The sequence below is a fragment of the Planococcus citri genome, chromosome 1 (assembly GCF_950023065.1).
Source record: "Planococcus citri chromosome 1, ihPlaCitr1.1, whole genome shotgun sequence".
Lineage (NCBI taxonomy): Eukaryota > Metazoa > Arthropoda > Insecta > Hemiptera > Pseudococcidae > Planococcus > Planococcus citri.
The window spans coordinates 89573435-89592700 of NC_088677.1; the positions used below are offsets into that span (position 1 = coordinate 89573435).

Genomic DNA, 19266 nt, shown 5'->3' on the forward strand with positions numbered 1-19266 from the left:
CAATATTTTTCCAAAAAAAAGTTGCTGAAAAGTCAAATTGGAAAAAAATTTCATGTGGTCCCTAAAAAGTCAAAAATTGCCCAAAAAAAAAACATCACTTTTATTACAAAAATTATTGAAAAACGAAAAAATGTCATTGCCTTGCAGAAAATCCCACAAAACTGAATTTTTCGAGAAAAAAATGCTTCAGTCTCGCTTTTTGCCGAAAAAAGCAGTCCTTTTTACTATAATTGTCAAAATATCGCTTTTTTACCAGCAAATGTCAAAAATTCTCACTTTTGAGGTCAAAAATGGGTCATTCCACGTCAATTGGACCAAGAAGTGGTAGGGGGGTTCGGCGATTTTTTTGAAATTTTTCCTGTGGAAAGACCTTCCGAAGGGATGACCAATGGCGCAAATCGCAGCCCTCTAGCCCTTTTTTAAAGGCAGCCAGGGGGTGTCAAAGTTTTCAGTGATCTTAAAATATCATCCATTTCAGCAGTGGATTACTCGATAACCGCGATACCTACCAAAATGCAACTTTTTCTCGTAGTTAGGGGTTTTGAAAGGATTTTTGATGATATCATAAAAATCAGTGTTGCCATTTTTTTCCGTATAAAAAATTAGCTCAAAAAGTTTCGAAACGTAGTTTTCATATCGTTCCGACACTCAAAAATTCTGAAAAAAATATATTATGGACAACTTTTCATGCTGAACAACATATTAAAAAATTAGGATGGTAACATGTCGCAAAGTCGATTTAAAAAAATTTTAACCTTGCAAAAAAAATGCTATTTTTTGATTTAAAACTTGAAAAAAAGTTTTGATAGATGAAGTTGACCCATTTGACCCCTATTTTTACGTATCTGTGGAAAAAGTTGGAAAAACCCCTATCACTCGATGAAATGAACTCCTCACAAAAAAATCAAAATTCGAAAAGATTCAAAAAATGAACAAATTTTAATTTTTTTGTTGTGAGGTAATTTTTATCAACTTTTTCATGAAATACGCCAGAAAGAGATCAAAATAAGACAACTGAATGAATTTAAACTTTTTTTGATGATTGAAATTGAAAATTAATTTTTTTTCGAATTTTGAGTTTTTGTGAGGGGTTCATTTCATTGAGTGGAAAGGTTTTTTCAACTTTTTCGACAGATACGTAAAAATAGGGGTCAAATGGGTCAACTTCATCTATCAAAACTTTTTTTCAAGTTTTAAAAGCATTTTTTTGCAAAGTTAAAATTTTTTAAAATCAACTTTGCAACATGTTACCATCCCAATTTTTTAATATGTTGTTCAGTATGAAAAGTTGTCCGTAATATACTTTTTTCAGAATTTTGGAGAGTCGGAACGATATGAAAACTACGTTTCGAAACTTTTTGAGCTAATTTTTTGTACGAAAAAAACTGGCAACACTGATTTTTATGATATCACTAAAAAGCCTTTCAAAACCCCTAACTATGAGATAAAGTCCCATTTTGGTAGGTATCGCGGTTATCGAGTAATCCACTGCTGAAATGGATGATATTTCAGGTTCACTGAAAACTTTGACACCCCCTGGCTGCCTTTAAGAATGGGCTAGACGGCTGCAATTTGCGCCATTGGTCATCCCTTCGGAAGGTCTTTTTCCACAGGAAAAATTTCAAAAAAATCGCCGAACCCCCCTACCACTTCTTGGTCCAATTGACGTGGAATGGCTCAAATGCCAAATAATTACCAGAAAAACGTGATTTTTTGCTAGAATTGTCATTGTCAATGTCTCGCTTTTTGTCGACATTGTTTTCAACAAGAAAAAAAGTTGCAGAAAACTTTCAATTTTTCAGTAAAAAATTTCCAAAAAAAATTGCTATAAAAAATCTTGCTTTTTCTCTAAAAATACCAAAAATTGCCAAACAGTTTCACTTTTTTGCCAAAGGTGAAAACTTGTAGTTTCATTTTTTGAAAAAATTGCTTTAAAATCTTGCTTTTTGCCAAAAGTTGCCAAAAAACAGTGCCTTTTATTAACATTTTCAAAATCTCGTTTTTTGCCAAAAAATACCAAAAGATCTCACTTTGATCTTGAAAATTGCCAAAAAAAATTTGCTTTCTCGCCGAAGTCTTGTGTTTTATCAACATTTTCAAGGAAATCTTAAAGTTGCGAAAATGTCTCACTCCTTGCAATAAAAATTGCAAAAAAGTAATTTCCAAAATAAATCTTGCTTTTTTTCTAAAAATACTCAAAAAGTCCGACTTTTTATAACCAAAAACTACGCAACAAAAATTTCTTTTTATTAGAAAATACCAAGAATTCTCATTTTCATGTTCGAAATTGCAGAATCAGTAAAATGTCTCAATTTTTCAACAAGAAATTAATTTCCCAAGAAAATCGTGTTTTTTCTTAAAAATATCAAAAAATCCTGCTTACTTTTTTACCAAAAATTACACGCTGAAAAATTGTTGTTTTTCTGCAAAAAAAAAAATTCCAAAAAGTTTCATGTATTTTTTGTCGAAAAATTTCTTTGAAGTCTCGCTTGTTTGCCAAAAGATAGCTCTGTGCCGTTCGCTAAGAAATAAAATTGTTTTAATCTTATGGGTACTTTTTTGCCAGAAGTTTACAAAAATTCTCTTTCATTTTCCAAAATTCGCAAAATTATTATTATTTTTTTTTTTTTTAGAAAAAATTGAATAAGTTTTTAGAGGCATGATGAAATTGGCAACTACTTTTTAAAAATAATAATTAATTAAAAAATACTTTTTTTGCAAATTTTCTTCTAATTTCAATTTTTTTGAAAATTTTCCTGTGAAAAATTTGACTTTGTTAATTTTTTTTTGCGTATGGGAAGAGGGGATTGAGTGGAGGGCTTTCTGAGAATTTGGTTTATAAAATGTAGTGCAATTAGTAGTGATTAAAAAAAAAAAAAAAATCGTGCGAAAAATGATGAGATCTCATTTCCTTGATCCAAGTTGATTTGATATAAAGTTTTGATCGAAATCGAATCTATTCAGACGTGATCAGATCCAGTAGGGGAGACCTGACTGAAACTGGCCAGATCTGAATCATTTTCTCCTGGGAATACAAATTTGAATCCGAACTCAACGAGTGATCTATAGTGCAAAATTGATTGTTTCCGAAATATTTATAAAATTTGTATTGATTGATGGAATTTTTCTCAAGCAATAAACTCTCCCAGCAAAAAAAAAAAAAAAAAAAATGAAAAAAAAATGAAAGCTATCATTTTTATGTTAGAAATTTGCCACCAGAATTATAATTACCTCGTATCATACATAAAAATGTAGCTTCTGGCGCGTGTATTTACTGTTTAGTTCGTACACGTGTTAATGTGTAATATTTTATGAATTCGGTATGCAAATGTGAGAGTGACTGAGTACTTGGTATATTCATTATAAGGTTTTTTTTCTGCTATACGTCGATGCGGTTTACCGCTGTCATTCGTATGTGGCGTGTTTTTTATTCTTCTTTTTTTTTAAAACGATGCTAGTGATTATTTTATAAAATGACGAACGCCAGTATTGGCAGTAGGTATATTCGTAAGGATTCCGATGCCCGGCTGTACATAAACTTGTATATTATTATCCGTCAATTTCTGGCACGTGTCGGCAAACCGATATCTAAGGGTGGGCATTTGGGCAACTGGGCAGTAACGAAAAGTAAAGACGTGTTTTCCTTATTTACTTTTATTGGGCTGTACGTGTGACATGTTTGATATATGCTGTCGCGAGTTTTTTCTTCTTCAGTTGGTTGGTTTTTTTTAAACATTTTTTTTACTTTTTTTTTAAATGCTCGTTCTTTTTTAAAAATACTCGTGTTATTGACCTGTCGACGTTTCGAGTTGAAAATTTAATTGGGGTAAATTTCCATAGAGTGTATAGGTGGAGTTGTGTGTATTTAAAATTTTTATGAAAAATTATTGAAGATTTGTGTGATAGGTACTTTTCAAGATGTATTAGCTAAAAAAAAATTAATTAATTTTTATTTGATTTTTTTACAGGGTTATTACACCGGCAACAGCAACAGTTTAGGAAATGATCGTATAAACGAATATTATAGTAATAATAATTCCATCGTCGGCCAATCAAGTTTGAGAGTCGCTGACAATCGAAAACCAGTTTTCAGAAATTGCGCATCGTACCATCCCTCTGTAAAAGAAGAACAACCTACCGGCACCTTTATCATTCAGGTAATGAGCTATGGAATTTTTACAATGAAAAAGGTTCTATCACTTTCAGTACGAAACGAATACAAACTAATGGATTGATTTTTTTTTCGATTTCGCTGACAGGTTGAAGCAGTCGACGAAGATCCTCCAGAAGTCGGAGGCACGATTACGTACAGCTTTGTGACCAGCTCGAAACTCGTATCCATCGAACCGAATACTGGCACTATAACCACCAAAGCTGTAAGTAGATTTTTGATTTTCATTTAATTAAAAGCTAAGCAAAAATAGGTACCTACTACCTACATTGATTATTTTGAAATTTGACGATGATTTTTTTTTTTTTTTTTAAATAGATGTTAGATTGGGACGAACCGAAAAGAGAAAAGGAAATCTACGTTACGGTTCGAGCAACCGATAATGGAAAACCTAGATTAGACGACACGTGTACTTTTAAAATTACCGTCGAAGATATCAACGATAATTCGCCAGCTTTTGACAAAACTGTAAGTACTCTACTCAAAGTCACTCCTAACAACTGTGAAATGGATTAGTTCAGAAATCCAGAATAATAATATTGAAACGTAAACTTGTCAGTTTCTTGATAAACGTACTTGAAAGGGTTAGAATACTCGTATTTCAAGAATATGAAAATTTTGGATGATTTTTCATCCATTTTTTTTTTTTTGTTTTTTTTCAACATCAAAGTTTAACCAAAGTGTGTTAAAAAGTCCGATTGGATCGGATCATTTTTGCATCACAAAGTGTTGTACGTATTTTTTTTTCTCATTTTTGTTTTTATTCGACAATTTTGAATAGGTCTTTCGAGGAAATGCTTGGCAGGTAATTATTTATCAATGTTCATTCCTCGTAGGTAGAGCTTTGCCACGATTTTTATTTCTGCCTTGTATTCGTATCTCGATACGGACGCTAGCCTTTACCTTTTTTTTTAGTTTTACTTTTGCCTGTAGAATGTTGAGTACATAATATTTTCAAAATAGAGGCCTCAATTTTTTTTTCGTTTGCTACAAAAAAAAAAAAAAATGTTTTTGTAGTATTTATAGAGAAACGAACGGTCGGTCGAACGAATGAACGTTTAGTTTAATATAGGAAAAATATGTATAAATAGGTAAAGGTATTATTTGTTTTGTAGAAAATTAGTGTAGAAGTTGCGTGTTTCATTTTTTTTTTCAGCATTATCGTATTGTACATAAGTCACTATGCGATGATGATGATGATGAGCGTTTTTATAGTCTATACATTTTATTAATTTATTTAATGTATGTAGTGTTCGTTTTTACATTACGTGTTACAATTTTTTTCTCCCCTAACGTTCGTAGATTAAAAGCTGTACTGCAGCTACTGTTCCTATTGCATTGGTGAATGATGTTGAAATTTTACCGTACGTTTTGATATGAAAATCGAAAAAAAAAAAAAAAATTAATGGAAATCTTGCATATCTATAAATGCAAATGGGAAAATGAACGAAAAGACCCACTTGTAGAAAAATTATTTGCCCAAAAATTTTCGAAAACAAACATTCCCTTGATAATACTTTTTTCGATTTTGTTACCTTTTTTTTCGACCATACTTACCTATTCATTTTTGAAACTGATTTTCGTCAAAATTCTCAAGAAGTATATTTTTGATAAAATAGTCGAATTCGCATGTACATATTTTTCCGCCAAAATTGCTAAAAAAATTTGTTTTTTTTTCAAGAAGAAATGTTCATTTTTGCCAAAATAGTTTGAAAATGCTCATCATTAGTAAAATTGTCAAAAAGTGTCCATTTTTGGCAGAATTGTCAAAAAAAGGGTCAATTTTTGCCAAAATTTTCAAAAAGTGCCATTTTTGGAAAAATTGTCAAAAAATGCGCATTTTTGATAACATTATAAAAAAAGACCAATTTTTGCAAAAATTGACAAAAAACGTTCATTTCTGCCAACATTTTTAAAAGTGACCAATTTTTGCAAAAATGGTCAGAAAAATCTCATTTTTGGAAAAATTGTTAAAAGGGGCCAATTTTTGGTAAAATCGTGAAAAAATGTAACTTACATTTTTGCCAATTTTTGCAAAAATTATCAAAGAATGCCAATTTTTTCAAAATGTCAAAAAAATGCCCATTTTTGATAACATTGTCAAAAGGGATCAATTTTTACCAAAATTGTCTAAAAAAGTACATTTTTGCCAAAATTGTCAAAAAATATCCATTCTTGGTAAAATTGTCAAAAAGAGCCAATATTTACCTGAATTGTTGAAAAATGCCCATTGTTGTCCAAATTTTCAAAAAGTGGCCAATTTTTGCGAAAATTCGTCAAAAAATCCGGATTTTTTGATAAAATTATATAAAGGGACCAATTTTTACAAAAAGTGTTTATTTTTGCCAAAGTTTTCAAAAAGTGGCCAATTTTTGCAAAAATTCTCAAAAAAGTCCCATTTTTGGTAAATTGTTAAAAGTGACCAATTTTTGGTAAAATTGTGAAAAGGCACCAATTTTTGGTAAAATTGTCAAAAAATATCAATTGTTTTCAAAATTGTCCATTTTTTTCAAAATTATCAATAAATGCTCATTTTTGGTGAAATTGTCAAAAAGGGACCAATTTTTGCCAGAATTGCCCAAAAAGATACTTTTTTATCGAAATTGTATTTTTGGTGAAATTGTCAATAAGGGGGCAATATTTACCTAAATTGTCAAAAAATGTTCATTTTTGCCAACATTTTCAAAGAGCCAATTTTTGCAAAAAATGCCAAAAATGACCATTTTTGGTAAAATTGTGAAAAAGGACCAATTTTTGGCAAACTTGTTAAAAAGAGACTAATTTTTGGAAAAAATTTTCAAAAAATACCCATTTTTGGAAAAATTGTCAAAAAGGGGGGGGCAATATTCTTACAAAATTGCTTTAAAAACTTGGCTTAAAAAAAATCGAGGGAAATAAGGACAAGTGGACTGCTAGACACCCTGAACGATGAGGTCCCTTTATCGTAGAGAAGTTTGAATGTGAAACGTTTGAAACAAATCTCTGTGTAAATGTACTTAATTACTTGGATGATGCAATTGGATCGAAAATCTGTGATTTATGTAGATTTGGAATTGGAAAAACATTGAGCATACGAGTATATGTAATTTGACGTTTCTAAATTTCGATGTTTTTGCTTTGAACAGAGTTACGAAGAATCGGTGCCTCAAGATTTGAAAATAGGCGACGAAGTGATGCGATTATCGGCGACCGATATCGATAATGGAAGCAACAGCGTTATAGTGTACAGTTTGATGGAAAAAGGCAGCCCTTCGGACGTGAAGTATTTTCGCGTACAAAATACCACCGGAATCGTGTACTTGAATAAGCTGATAGATGTAAGTTTACATATTTTATGCGTACCTACTCATCAGATCTATTTAGACATCTGATTGGATCTTAGCAAACATGATCTTTCCCCCTGCGTCGATTAAATTTTGTACTTTGTAATGTTCTTATTCCGTTGATTTTGTTTTTTTTTTTTTCAGAAACAACCCGGGTACAAATTCAAATTCAAAGCATCGGCCACCGACCAGGGTCTGAACGAACCTCATTCGACCGACGTAGACGTGATAGTTTTGGTTGTAGAGTCAGACAAGAAGCCGCCGCAATTTACCCGGATACCTACTTCGCCGATTCACGTGGCCGAAAATTTCAGTAATTTTTCGTACAACATAGCAACGTTCGAAGCGAAGTGAGTAACGCCAACTATTCAAAAGAAATGAACAGTCGATCATTTTGTCAGAGTTGATTAATTCGATGCGATTGTTGCAGATCGAATACGGACGAAGGCGAAGCTGTTTTCAGTTTGGCTGTCGGACCGACCGAGCAGACCAATAAGCATGGTACGTTTCGTTTGAGCTTTGGAAAGAATATGGCTCATTTACGTTTGGCTGGCAATTTGGATTACGAAAGAATCGAACGATATGATTTGACTGTGAGAATAACGGTAAGTTTTGAAGCTCGTACTTTCGTCGTTAACCAGTAATAGAGGTGTATTTTTAATGCGATTTAATTTTTGTTTCGTTTTTCGCTTTCAGAATAAATACAAATTGGGAGCGGTTCATTCGCTGACCATTATGGTGGACGATGTGAACGATAATTTTCCCAAATTCACCAAAGATCTCACTGTCGGAGGGGTGTCGGAAAATCAACCTCCTGGTACACCGGTTATGCAAGTCAACGCCGTCGACGACGATAAAACTCCGTCGTTTAGCAAGGTGATTTGTTAATTTCAATCGTTTTATTATTTTTGAGATGAAGTGAGTGTGCTTCGCAATGATGAACTACTCGAACGAACATCATTCAGAAGTGTACCTTATGTGTATGTGATGGAAAATTTTTTTCGTTTTTTTTGCTCCTAAATTGACAAAAATTTAAGTTTTTTTTGCCAAAATTGTAAAAAAAGTTCAGTCTGATTTGTCCAAAATCGTGGTTTTTTCTCTACCAAAATTGTCAAATGACTTTTTTTGCTTTCCCGAAATTGTCAAAAATGTCAGTTTTTTATAAACATTCAAGTTCTTTAAAAAAATATCAAAAATTTTAATTTTTTCGAAATTGTTTCTGTTTTTTTTTTTTTTACCAACTGATGTCCATTTTTTGCTTTTTTGCTGCTAAAATTGTCACACATTTTATTTATTCCTAAACCGGCGCATAATTTCTTTTTTTTTTGACAAGGGGGGGGGGGTGAAAATTTCAACTTTGTAAAATAAGGTACACCCTGTTAGTCGAAGAGTCCACTTAAGGATAAATTGCACCCCCCCCCTCGACGATCCTCCGGGACAACTTTTTTCTTGAAGGGGACATCCTAAGGAACATTTCTAGCCCTTGTAGTCTAAAAAAAGTGACCTTACTTACAAAATGGCGGCCATTTTGATTGACAGGTCAGCCGAAATCGCAGATTTTACGTTTCAACATAGGTCTTGCATGAAATTTTTCAAACCTCACAAAAGTAGATCGAAAGATCATGCAAAAATTTATCACCTGTCAAAATTTCAAGTACTAAAGTGCGTTTTTCGATTTTTGGTGAATTTTTGAAAATCAAATTGGGGCCAAAAATGAGGGAAAAAATCAAAATTTTACCAAATTGACCAAGAAAGCTGAACTTTGGGATACACCCTATTTTCGACATGCCAAATCGATTGCAAACTGTTTCGAACCGTTTTGAGCAGTTCTGGAGCCTCCAGCAGATTTTTGAAAATCAAAATTCCCACAAAATTTTACCAAAATTGAGTAGGGAAGTTGAAATTTATTCTGCAAACTAATTTCAATACGCTACGAAGTCAACTGCAGGGGGATTTCAAGTAATTTTGAAGCCTCTGGCGACTTTTTTGAAAATTCCTGGAGCCTTCAGTAGATTTTTGAAACTTTAAATTTCCTAAAAATTTCATCAAACGGAGATGGAAAGTCAAAATTAATTCTGCAAACCAATTTTAATACGCTACGAAGTCGTAAGTTGTTTTGGAGCCTCCAGCCACTTTTTGAGAGGTCGCTTAGATTGAAATTTCCAAAAAGTAGCTGGAAGCTTCAAAACCATTTGAAACCACCATGTAGTCGACTTCATATCGTATTGAAATTAGTTTCCGAATTACATTTCAGCTTACCAACTCCATTTGGTAAAATGTTGCGGGAATTTCAAATTTCAAAAATCTACTGGAGGCTCCAGTAATTTTCAAAAAGTCGCTGGAGGCTCCAAAATGATTTAAACTCACCTGAAGTCGTCTTCAGAGAGTGTTAAAATTGGAGTGTAGAGTAAATTTCCGCTTTTCATCTCCATTTGATGAAATTTTGTTAAAATTTAAGGTTTCAAAAATCTGATGGAGGCTCCAGGAATTTTCAAAAAGTCGCCGGAGGCTCCAAAATGACTTAAATTCCCCCTGCAGTTGACTTCGTAGCGTATTGAAATCAGTTTGCAGTATAAATTTCAGCTTTCCAACTCCATTTTGGTGAAATTTTGTTGGAATTTCGAGTTTCAAAAATCTGCTGGAGGCTCCAGAACTGCTCAAAACGGGTTGAAACAGTTTCCAATCGATTTGGCATGTTGGAAAATAGGGTGTATCCCAAATTTCAGCTTTCTTGGTCAATTTGGTAAAATTTTGATTTTTCCCCTCATTTTTGGCCTGAATTTGATTTTCAAAAATTCACCGAAAATCGAAAAACGCAATTTAGCACTTGAAATTTTGACAGGTGATGAATTTTTGCTTGATCTTTCGATCTACCTTGGTACAGTTTGAAAAATTTTGTACTAGTCCTATGTTAGAACGCAAAATCTGCGATTTCAAGTGACCTGTCAATCAAAATGGCCGCCATTTTGTAAGTAAGGCCAACTTTTTTTTGGGCAAGTTTGCTTTAAAATGTTCCTTAGGAAGTCCCCTTTAAGAAAAAAGTTGTTCCGGAGGATCAACGGGGGGGGGGGGGGTGCAATTTATCCTTAAGTGGGCTCCCCGACTATCTTCAGTGGCGATTTTTGCCGGTGTACGATATTAACGATTTTAACCAAACTAATCGTGCATTGTCTAACGGTTTTTTTTTTTTTTAGATCACGTACATATTAGAAGATAATACGGAAAATTTCGACATTGATCCGAATACCGGAAATATCACTACCAAGCAGACATTCGATCGTGAAACGAAGGATACGTATAATGTAAAAGTTAGCGCTATCGACGGAGCACCTTCTTCGCACTCCGATAACGGTGAACCGAACAAAGGTAAGTAAACTACGACGAATAATATGATCTACGAGTCTGATCGGAATCGTACATTTCCTAGATCCAATTGATCGGATTAGATCTTTGTTCAGACTTGATAAGATCCAATAGAGATCTATGGGAAATGTCCGGATGAGATCAGATTCGATCATTTTCCACCGGTTGGTGGTTCTGATTTCGACAGATTCACTAACGATGATTTTTTTTTGTTTGTTTTGTTCGAATCACCCAGCTACTCAAGTATTCAGTATCGAAATCATCGACATGAATGATCACTCGCCGATATTCACGAAACGAAAGTACGAAGCGGACATATCGGAAGACGCCGGCACCAATCAATTAGTTACCGAAGTAAAAGCCGACGATGAGGATTCGGGTGAGTAGAAATGCAAACTCAGCTCATCTTCATCTTTTCATCATCAATTACCACCATTCGTCTAACGTTTTGAATTTTTTTTGTTCGCGTCTAGCTTCTTCTATCATATACAGTATCAAAAGTGGCAATGTGAACGATGCGTTTTTCATCGAACCAGAAACCGGTAAAATTAAAGTGAAGAGTGGATTAGATTACGAAAAGATAACGGAGGTAAGTCGTCGTCTCTGGCGAATGGAAATATTCGATTTATTCGGTTTACGTTATTAAAATGTTTGTTTTCGATGGCAGTACGTTTTGAAAGTCGAAGCATTCGACGGATTGTACCGAGACGAAAGCGAAGTAGAAATCAGAATTTTGAACGTGAACGATAATCCGCCGGCTTTCTTGGAATTTCAAAGAGAGACGACCATCCAAGAAGAAACACTAGTGCCCGGATGTTTGTTAACGGTGAGTTTGTGATTTTGGTCATTTTTATCGAATGGTGTTTGCACTAAGTATTATTAAAAAATTTTGTATTGTTGTGTGTAATAGGTGAGAGCTTTCGATCCGGATATCAGTAATAGGAACGCTCCTCAAAATATCGTCTATTCGTTGGTGAACGAGCATTTGCAGAAATATTTCTCAATCGATAAGGACGGATGTTTGTCTTTGATCAAAGTAAGTATACTCGTGAAAAAAGATTTTCATCGGTTTCGTTATTCTCATTCGAGCGAAATGTTTCTCTTTACTGATCCGCATTACTTTCGTACATTTAGCCTTTGGATCGCGAACCTCCGAACGGTAATGAAAAATGGCAAGTTTATATCAGAGCCAGCGATGACGGTGGTCCGGGTGTTAATAAAAATAGCTTGTCTTCCGCCGCCGAATTGGTTATCAACTTGATCGATATCAATGACAATGCTCCAACTCTGAACATGGTGAGTGATTTTACGTTGCGAAATGATCGAGTACTGCTAAATGTACTCTTCGGTTATACCGATATTTATTTATTTATTTATTTTTTCACAGGGCGCCGATTACGTGAGATGGGATGAAAATCAAAACCCCGGTTTCATTGTGAAATTGATAGCTACCGATAAAGATGGTCCGGCCAATGGACCTCCGTTTACGTTCGAGTTAAGCCCGGATGCCGATGCCGATATCCGAGCCAAATTCTCAGTCCAAAGTAAACTATCGTTCGTCGCTCTAACTTGAACTTGTTTCGCGAAGAATAATAATTATTACATTACTCTCGCGTATGATTTTTAGATGGTGATCTATTCGCCGAAGTGAGATTCGATCGAGAAGAACAGAAAGAATATTTAATTCCGATTAAAATAACCGATAGTGGTTCTCCTCCTCAATCTGGCGTTGATACGTTGAAAGTGGTCATCGGCGATGTCAATGATAATCCTGCCAAGGAAGGATCCAGCTCGATATTCGTTTATTTATTCGAGGTAAGCCAAAGCTGATATGTAGTATCATCGCAAGAGGAAAACTACTGCCACTGGTTAAGTAGACGATCAGAAAATTGAAACGTACTTATTTATTACTGAAAACCAATCCAGAGTTTCATTTTTTAAAAACCTCTCCCCTCAAACTTTCCTGAGCTTTCTTGTCTATTGCGTGAGAAATTGATATTTGTGTAATCTGTATCTAACCTACCAGTGGCCTTTATTGAGAAATTTAATTTTTCAAACAAATTAGGCACACCTTGCTAAGATTTTTACTTATACTCGAGGCGTTTTTTGTAAAAAAAAAAAAAAAAAAAAAAAAAATGAAAAAATGGGCGTAGGCAAAAAACGATGCGTTTTGGATGTTATGGGAAAAAACAAAAAAAAATTCTGAGAATTTTGATGAATAAACATAAGGTACAAAATTTTGTGAACTTGCCAAAAAAATAGCTTGTTTTTTTAAAGGGCCATCTTGGCAAGAACAGAACTTTTTTTTTGGTTTAACTTTCGGGTGTGACAATTTTGGAAAAAATTTGTTTCTTTTACAGTTTGACCAGAAATGGACACTTTTTGGCAATTTTACCAAAAATAGACTTTTTAAAAAATTTTTATTAAAAATGGATATTTTTTGATAATTTTTGTGAAAATTAACATCTTTTTGGCAATTTTACCTAAAATAATCCCATTTTGACTATTTTTGATAAAAATGGGCATTTTTTGACAATTTTGGAAAAAATTTGCCTCTTTTGACTACTTTTTTGACAATCGTTGCAAAAATTGACCTAATTTTAACTAAAATGAACACGTTTCAAGTATTTGTATAAAAATTGGCATTTCTTGACAATTTTGGCAAAAATTGGCATTTTTTGATAATTTTGGCAAAGATGGAACTTTTTTGACTATTTTGACAAGAGTGGAAATTTTTGACAATTTCGATAAAAATGCACATTTTATGATAATTTTTGTAAAAATTGGCCTCTTTTTGGCAATTTTACCTAATCACATTTTGACTATTTTGATAAAAATGGGCATTTTTTTACAATTTTGGAAAAAATTCGACCTTTTTGACTATTTTACTACAAGTGGTACCTTTTTGGCAATTTTTGCAAAATTTGACCTAATTTTACCTAAAATGAACACGTTTTAACTATTTTGATAAAAATTGACATTTTTTGACAATATTGGCAAAAATTTACCCTTTTTGACATTTTGATAAAAATGCACATTTTTTGACCATTTTTGTAAAAATTGGCCTCTTTTTGGCAATTTTACCTAAAATGAACACTTCTTGACTTTTCAGTAAAAAATGGAATTTTTTGACAATTTTGGAAAAAATTCGCCCTTTTTTGACTATTTTACCAAAAGTGGTACCTTTTTGACAATTTTTGCAAAATTTGACCTAATTTTACCTAAAATGAACACGTTTCAACTATTTTGATAAAAATTGACATTTTTTGACAATTTTGGCAAAAATTTACCCTTTTTGACAATTTTACTGAAAATGGAACTTTTTTGATAACTTTTGTAAAAATTGGCCTCTTTTTGACAAATTTTTCCTGAAATGAACACTTTTGACTTTTTAGTAAAAAATGGAATTTTTTTGACAATTTTGACAAAAGTTTATATTTTTTCACAATTTATAAAAATCCACTTTTTTTGACAACTTTTGTAAAAATTGGCCTCTTTTTGGCAATTTTACCTAAAATGAAGACATTTTGACTATTTTGTTAAAAATGGACATTTTTTGACAATTTTAATAGAAATGCACATCTTTTGACAATTTTAGTAAAAATTCACAATTTTTGATAATTTTTTCAAAAATTGATTTTTTGGCAATGTTGCCAAAAATGTACATTTTTTTGCATTTTTGTCAAAATAATTGCCCCTTTTTGGCCTCTTTCTGGCAATTTTACCTAAAATGAACACATTTTGACTATTTTCTTAAAAATGGACATCTTTTGACAATTTTAGTAAAAATTCACAATTTTTGATAATTTTTTCAAAAATTGACCCCTTTTTTGGCAATGTTGCCAAAAATGTACATTTTTTTGCATTTTTGTCAAAATAATTGCCCCTTTTTGACAATTTTGGCAATATGTATTTGCTTTTTTTTGATAGTTTTACCAAAAATTGACACTTTTGCCAATTTATACCAAAATATACACATTTTGACAATTGTGCCAAAAATGGTCGGTGTTTTCAATTTTTTTTTTTCGAGTATTGACAATTTCTGACGTGAGCAGATTAGACAGGTAAAAAACCAGAACATTTCAAGCAAGTTTGGCAAAATCAGTGCAACAAAAATATCGATAACACTAATTTATTGGTGAAAATTTCAATTACTAGACAACAAAGATCGATAATAAATTAATGAAGATATATGTATCTCATCAATAATCAACGGAAAGCATCAATAATGCCATATTATTGATAAAAAATGATCAATAATTTGATAAAAATGTTTGCAAATTTGTTAAAAATTACAAATTACTTCAGATGATGAATATTTGATGGAAATCAAATCATAAAATACACGAAAATGATTGAAAATTGGCGTAAATCATAAATTAGGTAACCTTATTATTGATGAAAATATTCGATAATTTCAATTTGGTAGGCTGTTGTTAAATAACGAGCATCAACGAATGCTCGATCAAAATAATGAATTTTTGATCGCAGAAATGAATAACTAGCGAAAATTAATAATTGAAAAGTATCAATATGTGATAATTGATAATTAAAATGCCATCGATTGATAATTAATAATTGTGTTATGTTGTCGCAGGGCGCTGCTACTGATACGGATATTGGACGAGTGTACGTCGAAGATCCGGACGATTGGGACTTGGATGATAAATATTTCGAATGGAAACAATACATCGATGGTTTTTCGTTGAACGCCCATACCGGAATGATCACGATGAATCACGGATTACCTGGAAAATCGTATTTATTGTACTTCAAAGTGAGTGTTGTACCTAGTTGTTATGTATTATTGACTCGTCAAACCCACATCTACATCGATCGGTTTCACGTTGCGCCGAGCAAAAGCAAACGACTAATTTATTTGTACTCGTAATTTTCAGGTAACGGAGGAGCCGAAAAGTACCGGCTTGTTCGCCAAGCATTCGGTCAGCGCCACCGTTAACGTTACAATCAAAACGATCCCCGAAGAAGCTGTAGATAAATCTGGATCGATACGTTTCGAAGGAGTTACCGCCGAAGAATTCGTTACCAAGAATCCGGTACGTGTATTCGTGAATTGGCGTTTTGAGATTTGCGATTTTGGGTGACTCGCTAACGAATTTTCACGTTTTTGTGTTTATAGAACGGCGAAAGTAAAGCGGATATTTTGAGATCGCAGTTGGCTCAGATTTTAAACAACACCGAAGACAATATCGACGTTTTTACCATACTCCATTCGCCGATAAATAATAACAATACCTCGTTACACTTGGACGTGAGATTCTCGGCTCACGGATCTCCGTATTACGAACCGGAGCGAATTAATTCTGCTATTGTCAACAATCAAGATGATGTACGTATAGTATTTTAAGCATTTAATCGAACGAAAACTAAGTTGGAGTATTGTATTTGTGTTATATTTTAATACATTTCGTACGTTTAAATTACTACAGGTGGAAAGAGCTTTGGATCTGAGAATGTTGATGATCAACGTGGACGAATGTATGGTGGAGAGCATTTTGTGCGAAGCTGCGTGCGTCAACGAGTTGAAAAAATCCAACGTTTCGGCGGCGGTTTTCACAAACACGACTTCATTCATCGGTATCAACGCTTACGTGCAGCCAGTCTGCGATTGTCGTCCTAGCTCGCGATCCGATTGTCGTAATGCGGCAATAGCTGCAGCCACAACTCCGCTTAATACCGGCGGGTGAGTAATAAAGCTGCAGTCGTCAGCGAAACATCGAGGTGTTTTTTTACGACGATTTCATTTCGACTAATTCGTGTACTTACCCTGTTTTGTTTGTACAGTTCGGAAGTGCGAAAATTACCCGCGGATACCTGCGTTCCAGCTGTTGGATTTGATGGCAAAGGATGGGCATTGTATCCGCCTTTTGAAGCTTGCAGCAACGCTCATATCACGTTGTACGTTCGAGCTCTGCAGAAAGATTCGTTAATATTTTACGTCGGACCGGATTCGATGAGACCGTCGGCTATCGGAGTTGAAGGTAGATGGCTGATTAGTGATTAATTTTCTCGTACAATGAGCTGCAGTACATGGTTCCTTCTTGGGGGGGGGGGGTGATCACAAAGTCTCGATTTCTCAGCCAGAGTTCGAAAAGTCTCCATTTTCCAATCAGAGATTTTAAGAAGTCCTGATTTTTTACCAAAAATTGATGAAAGTTCTGATTCTAGCCAAAAAAAATTTTATCCTAATTTTGGCGGAAATTTTTTTCCAAAAATTTAAAATTTTTTTAGGTCTTTGTGAAAAATTCGAAAAAGTTGTGATTTTTTCAGGATTACAAATAAATTACTTATGATTTTTATAAGGAAAAAAAAATTTAAAAAGTTGCAATTTTGTACATAGAATTAAGAATTGGAGAAAAGTCTTCATTTTTTTACAAACATTCAAAAAAAGTCTCGATTCTGATATCGACTTGATTTTTTTCTGAAGTTGAAAAAAATTGGATAATCTAGTCTAATTTTAATCAAAGTTTGAAAAAAATTCTGATTTTTTCCAAAAATTCAAAAAAGTTTCAATGTTTGCAAGTTGAAGCAATTTTGATTTTAAAACTGCTGATTTTTTTCAGAATTTTAATGAATAAGTCGTAATTTTTATCAGAAATTTGAAAAAAGGTGTCGATGTCGATTTTTTTACCCACATTTGGGAAAAGTCCTAATTTTTTCCTGTAAATCGAAAATGTCTCGATTTTCTAACCGTCCTGATTTTTTGTAAAAATTGTTTTTCGAAAGTCTCAATTTTTGTCAAGATTTAAAAGTCTTGATGTTTTCGTACAATTCAAAAAATTCCAATTTTTGTCAGAAATTTGAAAAATTTCTAGTTTTTTGGCAAGAGATTAAAAATAGTTTTTTTTTTTTAAGTTGCAGATTTTTTTGCAGAAGTGCTATAAAATCTTGATTTTTGCCAGAAATTCAATGAATTTTGATAATTTCTTTTCGCCCGAATTTTTGCTGACTTTTAATACCTCCAGTTTTCGTGATTTTTTCAGAAAAATTTTCCCTCAAACTTGTGTGATTTTATTGATCAAATTTTTTAGTTTGAGACTTGTTTGATGACTTTTTGAGTTTTGTGAGTTTTCTTTTGAATTTTTATAGATTTGTCCCAATTTTGAACGGTATCATTCTTCGAGTTCTCTTTTTTTACTTTTTCGATAATTTTCCCGGAATTTCCATTTTTCATTTTTTTCTTCTCTTCAAATTTTGGCAAAGTGTCTCTGGTTTTGACAGACTTTTTAATTATGAATTTTCACGATTTTAGTTTCGTTCTAAATTATGGTTATTTTTTTGCCTTAATTTTGACTGTATTTTTTGTTTTTTTCATTTTCACCTTTTGTGGTGTATTTTTTTTTTGCATCTTGATGGAAGAAGGTGCTCCGGATTTCCTCTCTCTTGAAGAATTTTTTTCTCAAGTTGAAATTATTTTTCTTTCTCGAACCTTGTTAAGTTTTGCTTGAAATTTTTCGATGATTTTATTTTGATTTTTTCTCGAATTTGTACTTTTAATTCTCTCGAGTTCACTGTTCTGAATTTTCAGTGATTTTTTCCAGAACTGAATTTTCGAGAGTTTTCCATTTTCATAATTTCCATGATTTTGATTTGAATTTTATTGATTCGTTTTTTCCTAAATTTTTGTTCTCAAATTCGGTGAAACTTTTTTTTTTTTTTGAATTTTCGTGGTTTTTATAAAATTTTCTCCTAATTTTGCCCCAAATTTTAAAACTTTTGTAGAATTTCCGTTTTTACAGATTTTTTAAAAGTTTTTTCGAGCTTGTTTTGGTGGTTTTATTTCGAATTTTTTTTTTGAGGATTTCTCGAGACAATGATTTTTTTCACTTTTCATTTTTTTGAATTTTCATAAATTTTATTTTCGAATTTTTCGACGAATTTGCCAGATTTTCATGTTTCTTTGGTGCCTAAATTTTTGCGAAGTTTCTGCAATTTTATCGTGAATTTTAGTGGTTTTTTTTTGAATTTTTATGTTTTTTCTTAAATTTTAGTGCTTTTTACTCTGATTTTTCCGAACGAGTTTATCTACTTTTGATGGAATTTTTATTCTGGAATCATCGTGATTTTTTTTTTACATTAAACATTTTTTTGGTTACTTATTCCAGCTTTTTTGGCACTAAAGTTGGTTTTTTTGAAAAAAAAATTGAAGTACAATCTTTGTGATAGCAAATTGATAATTGATTATTATTGATTAATACTTACTGGTATGTTTGTTACAGATTTCATGTCTTTGGAGTTACGAAAAGGTTACCCAGTATTGCTGGTTAATTACGGCACCGGTACGACCAAGGTGGAGCACTCGTATAAACAGATCGTCGACAATATGGTGCATAAAATCGAAATAATTCTCACTACCACGGTACGTATTCGTAGTTGATTTTTTGCTTA

The 19266-nt window shown here is 32.8% G+C and overlaps 1 protein-coding gene across 3 annotated transcripts in view; it reads left to right on the forward strand.

Moving 5' to 3' along the window:
* shg (shotgun) overlaps positions 1–19266 on the forward strand; it is a 270108-nt gene that overhangs the window by 243486 nt on the left and 7356 nt on the right. For all 3 annotated transcript variants that reach the window (XM_065356719.1, XM_065356727.1, XM_065356711.1), the window contains 21 exons: positions 3969–4157; positions 4260–4376; positions 4490–4639; positions 7297–7488; positions 7639–7844; positions 7925–8099; positions 8191–8370; positions 10689–10860; positions 11093–11236; positions 11331–11446; positions 11525–11683; positions 11768–11893; positions 11992–12153; positions 12245–12401; positions 12485–12672; positions 15455–15634; positions 15756–15914; positions 15998–16207; positions 16308–16561; positions 16663–16859; positions 19098–19237. In XM_065356719.1, the coding sequence (XP_065212791.1) occupies positions 3969–4157; positions 4260–4376; positions 4490–4639; positions 7297–7488; positions 7639–7844; positions 7925–8099; positions 8191–8370; positions 10689–10860; positions 11093–11236; positions 11331–11446; positions 11525–11683; positions 11768–11893; positions 11992–12153; positions 12245–12401; positions 12485–12672; positions 15455–15634; positions 15756–15914; positions 15998–16207; positions 16308–16561; positions 16663–16859; positions 19098–19237 (3573 nt within the window). The remainder of the gene's footprint in view (positions 1–3968; positions 4158–4259; positions 4377–4489; positions 4640–7296; positions 7489–7638; positions 7845–7924; positions 8100–8190; positions 8371–10688; positions 10861–11092; positions 11237–11330; positions 11447–11524; positions 11684–11767; positions 11894–11991; positions 12154–12244; positions 12402–12484; positions 12673–15454; positions 15635–15755; positions 15915–15997; positions 16208–16307; positions 16562–16662; positions 16860–19097; positions 19238–19266) is intronic.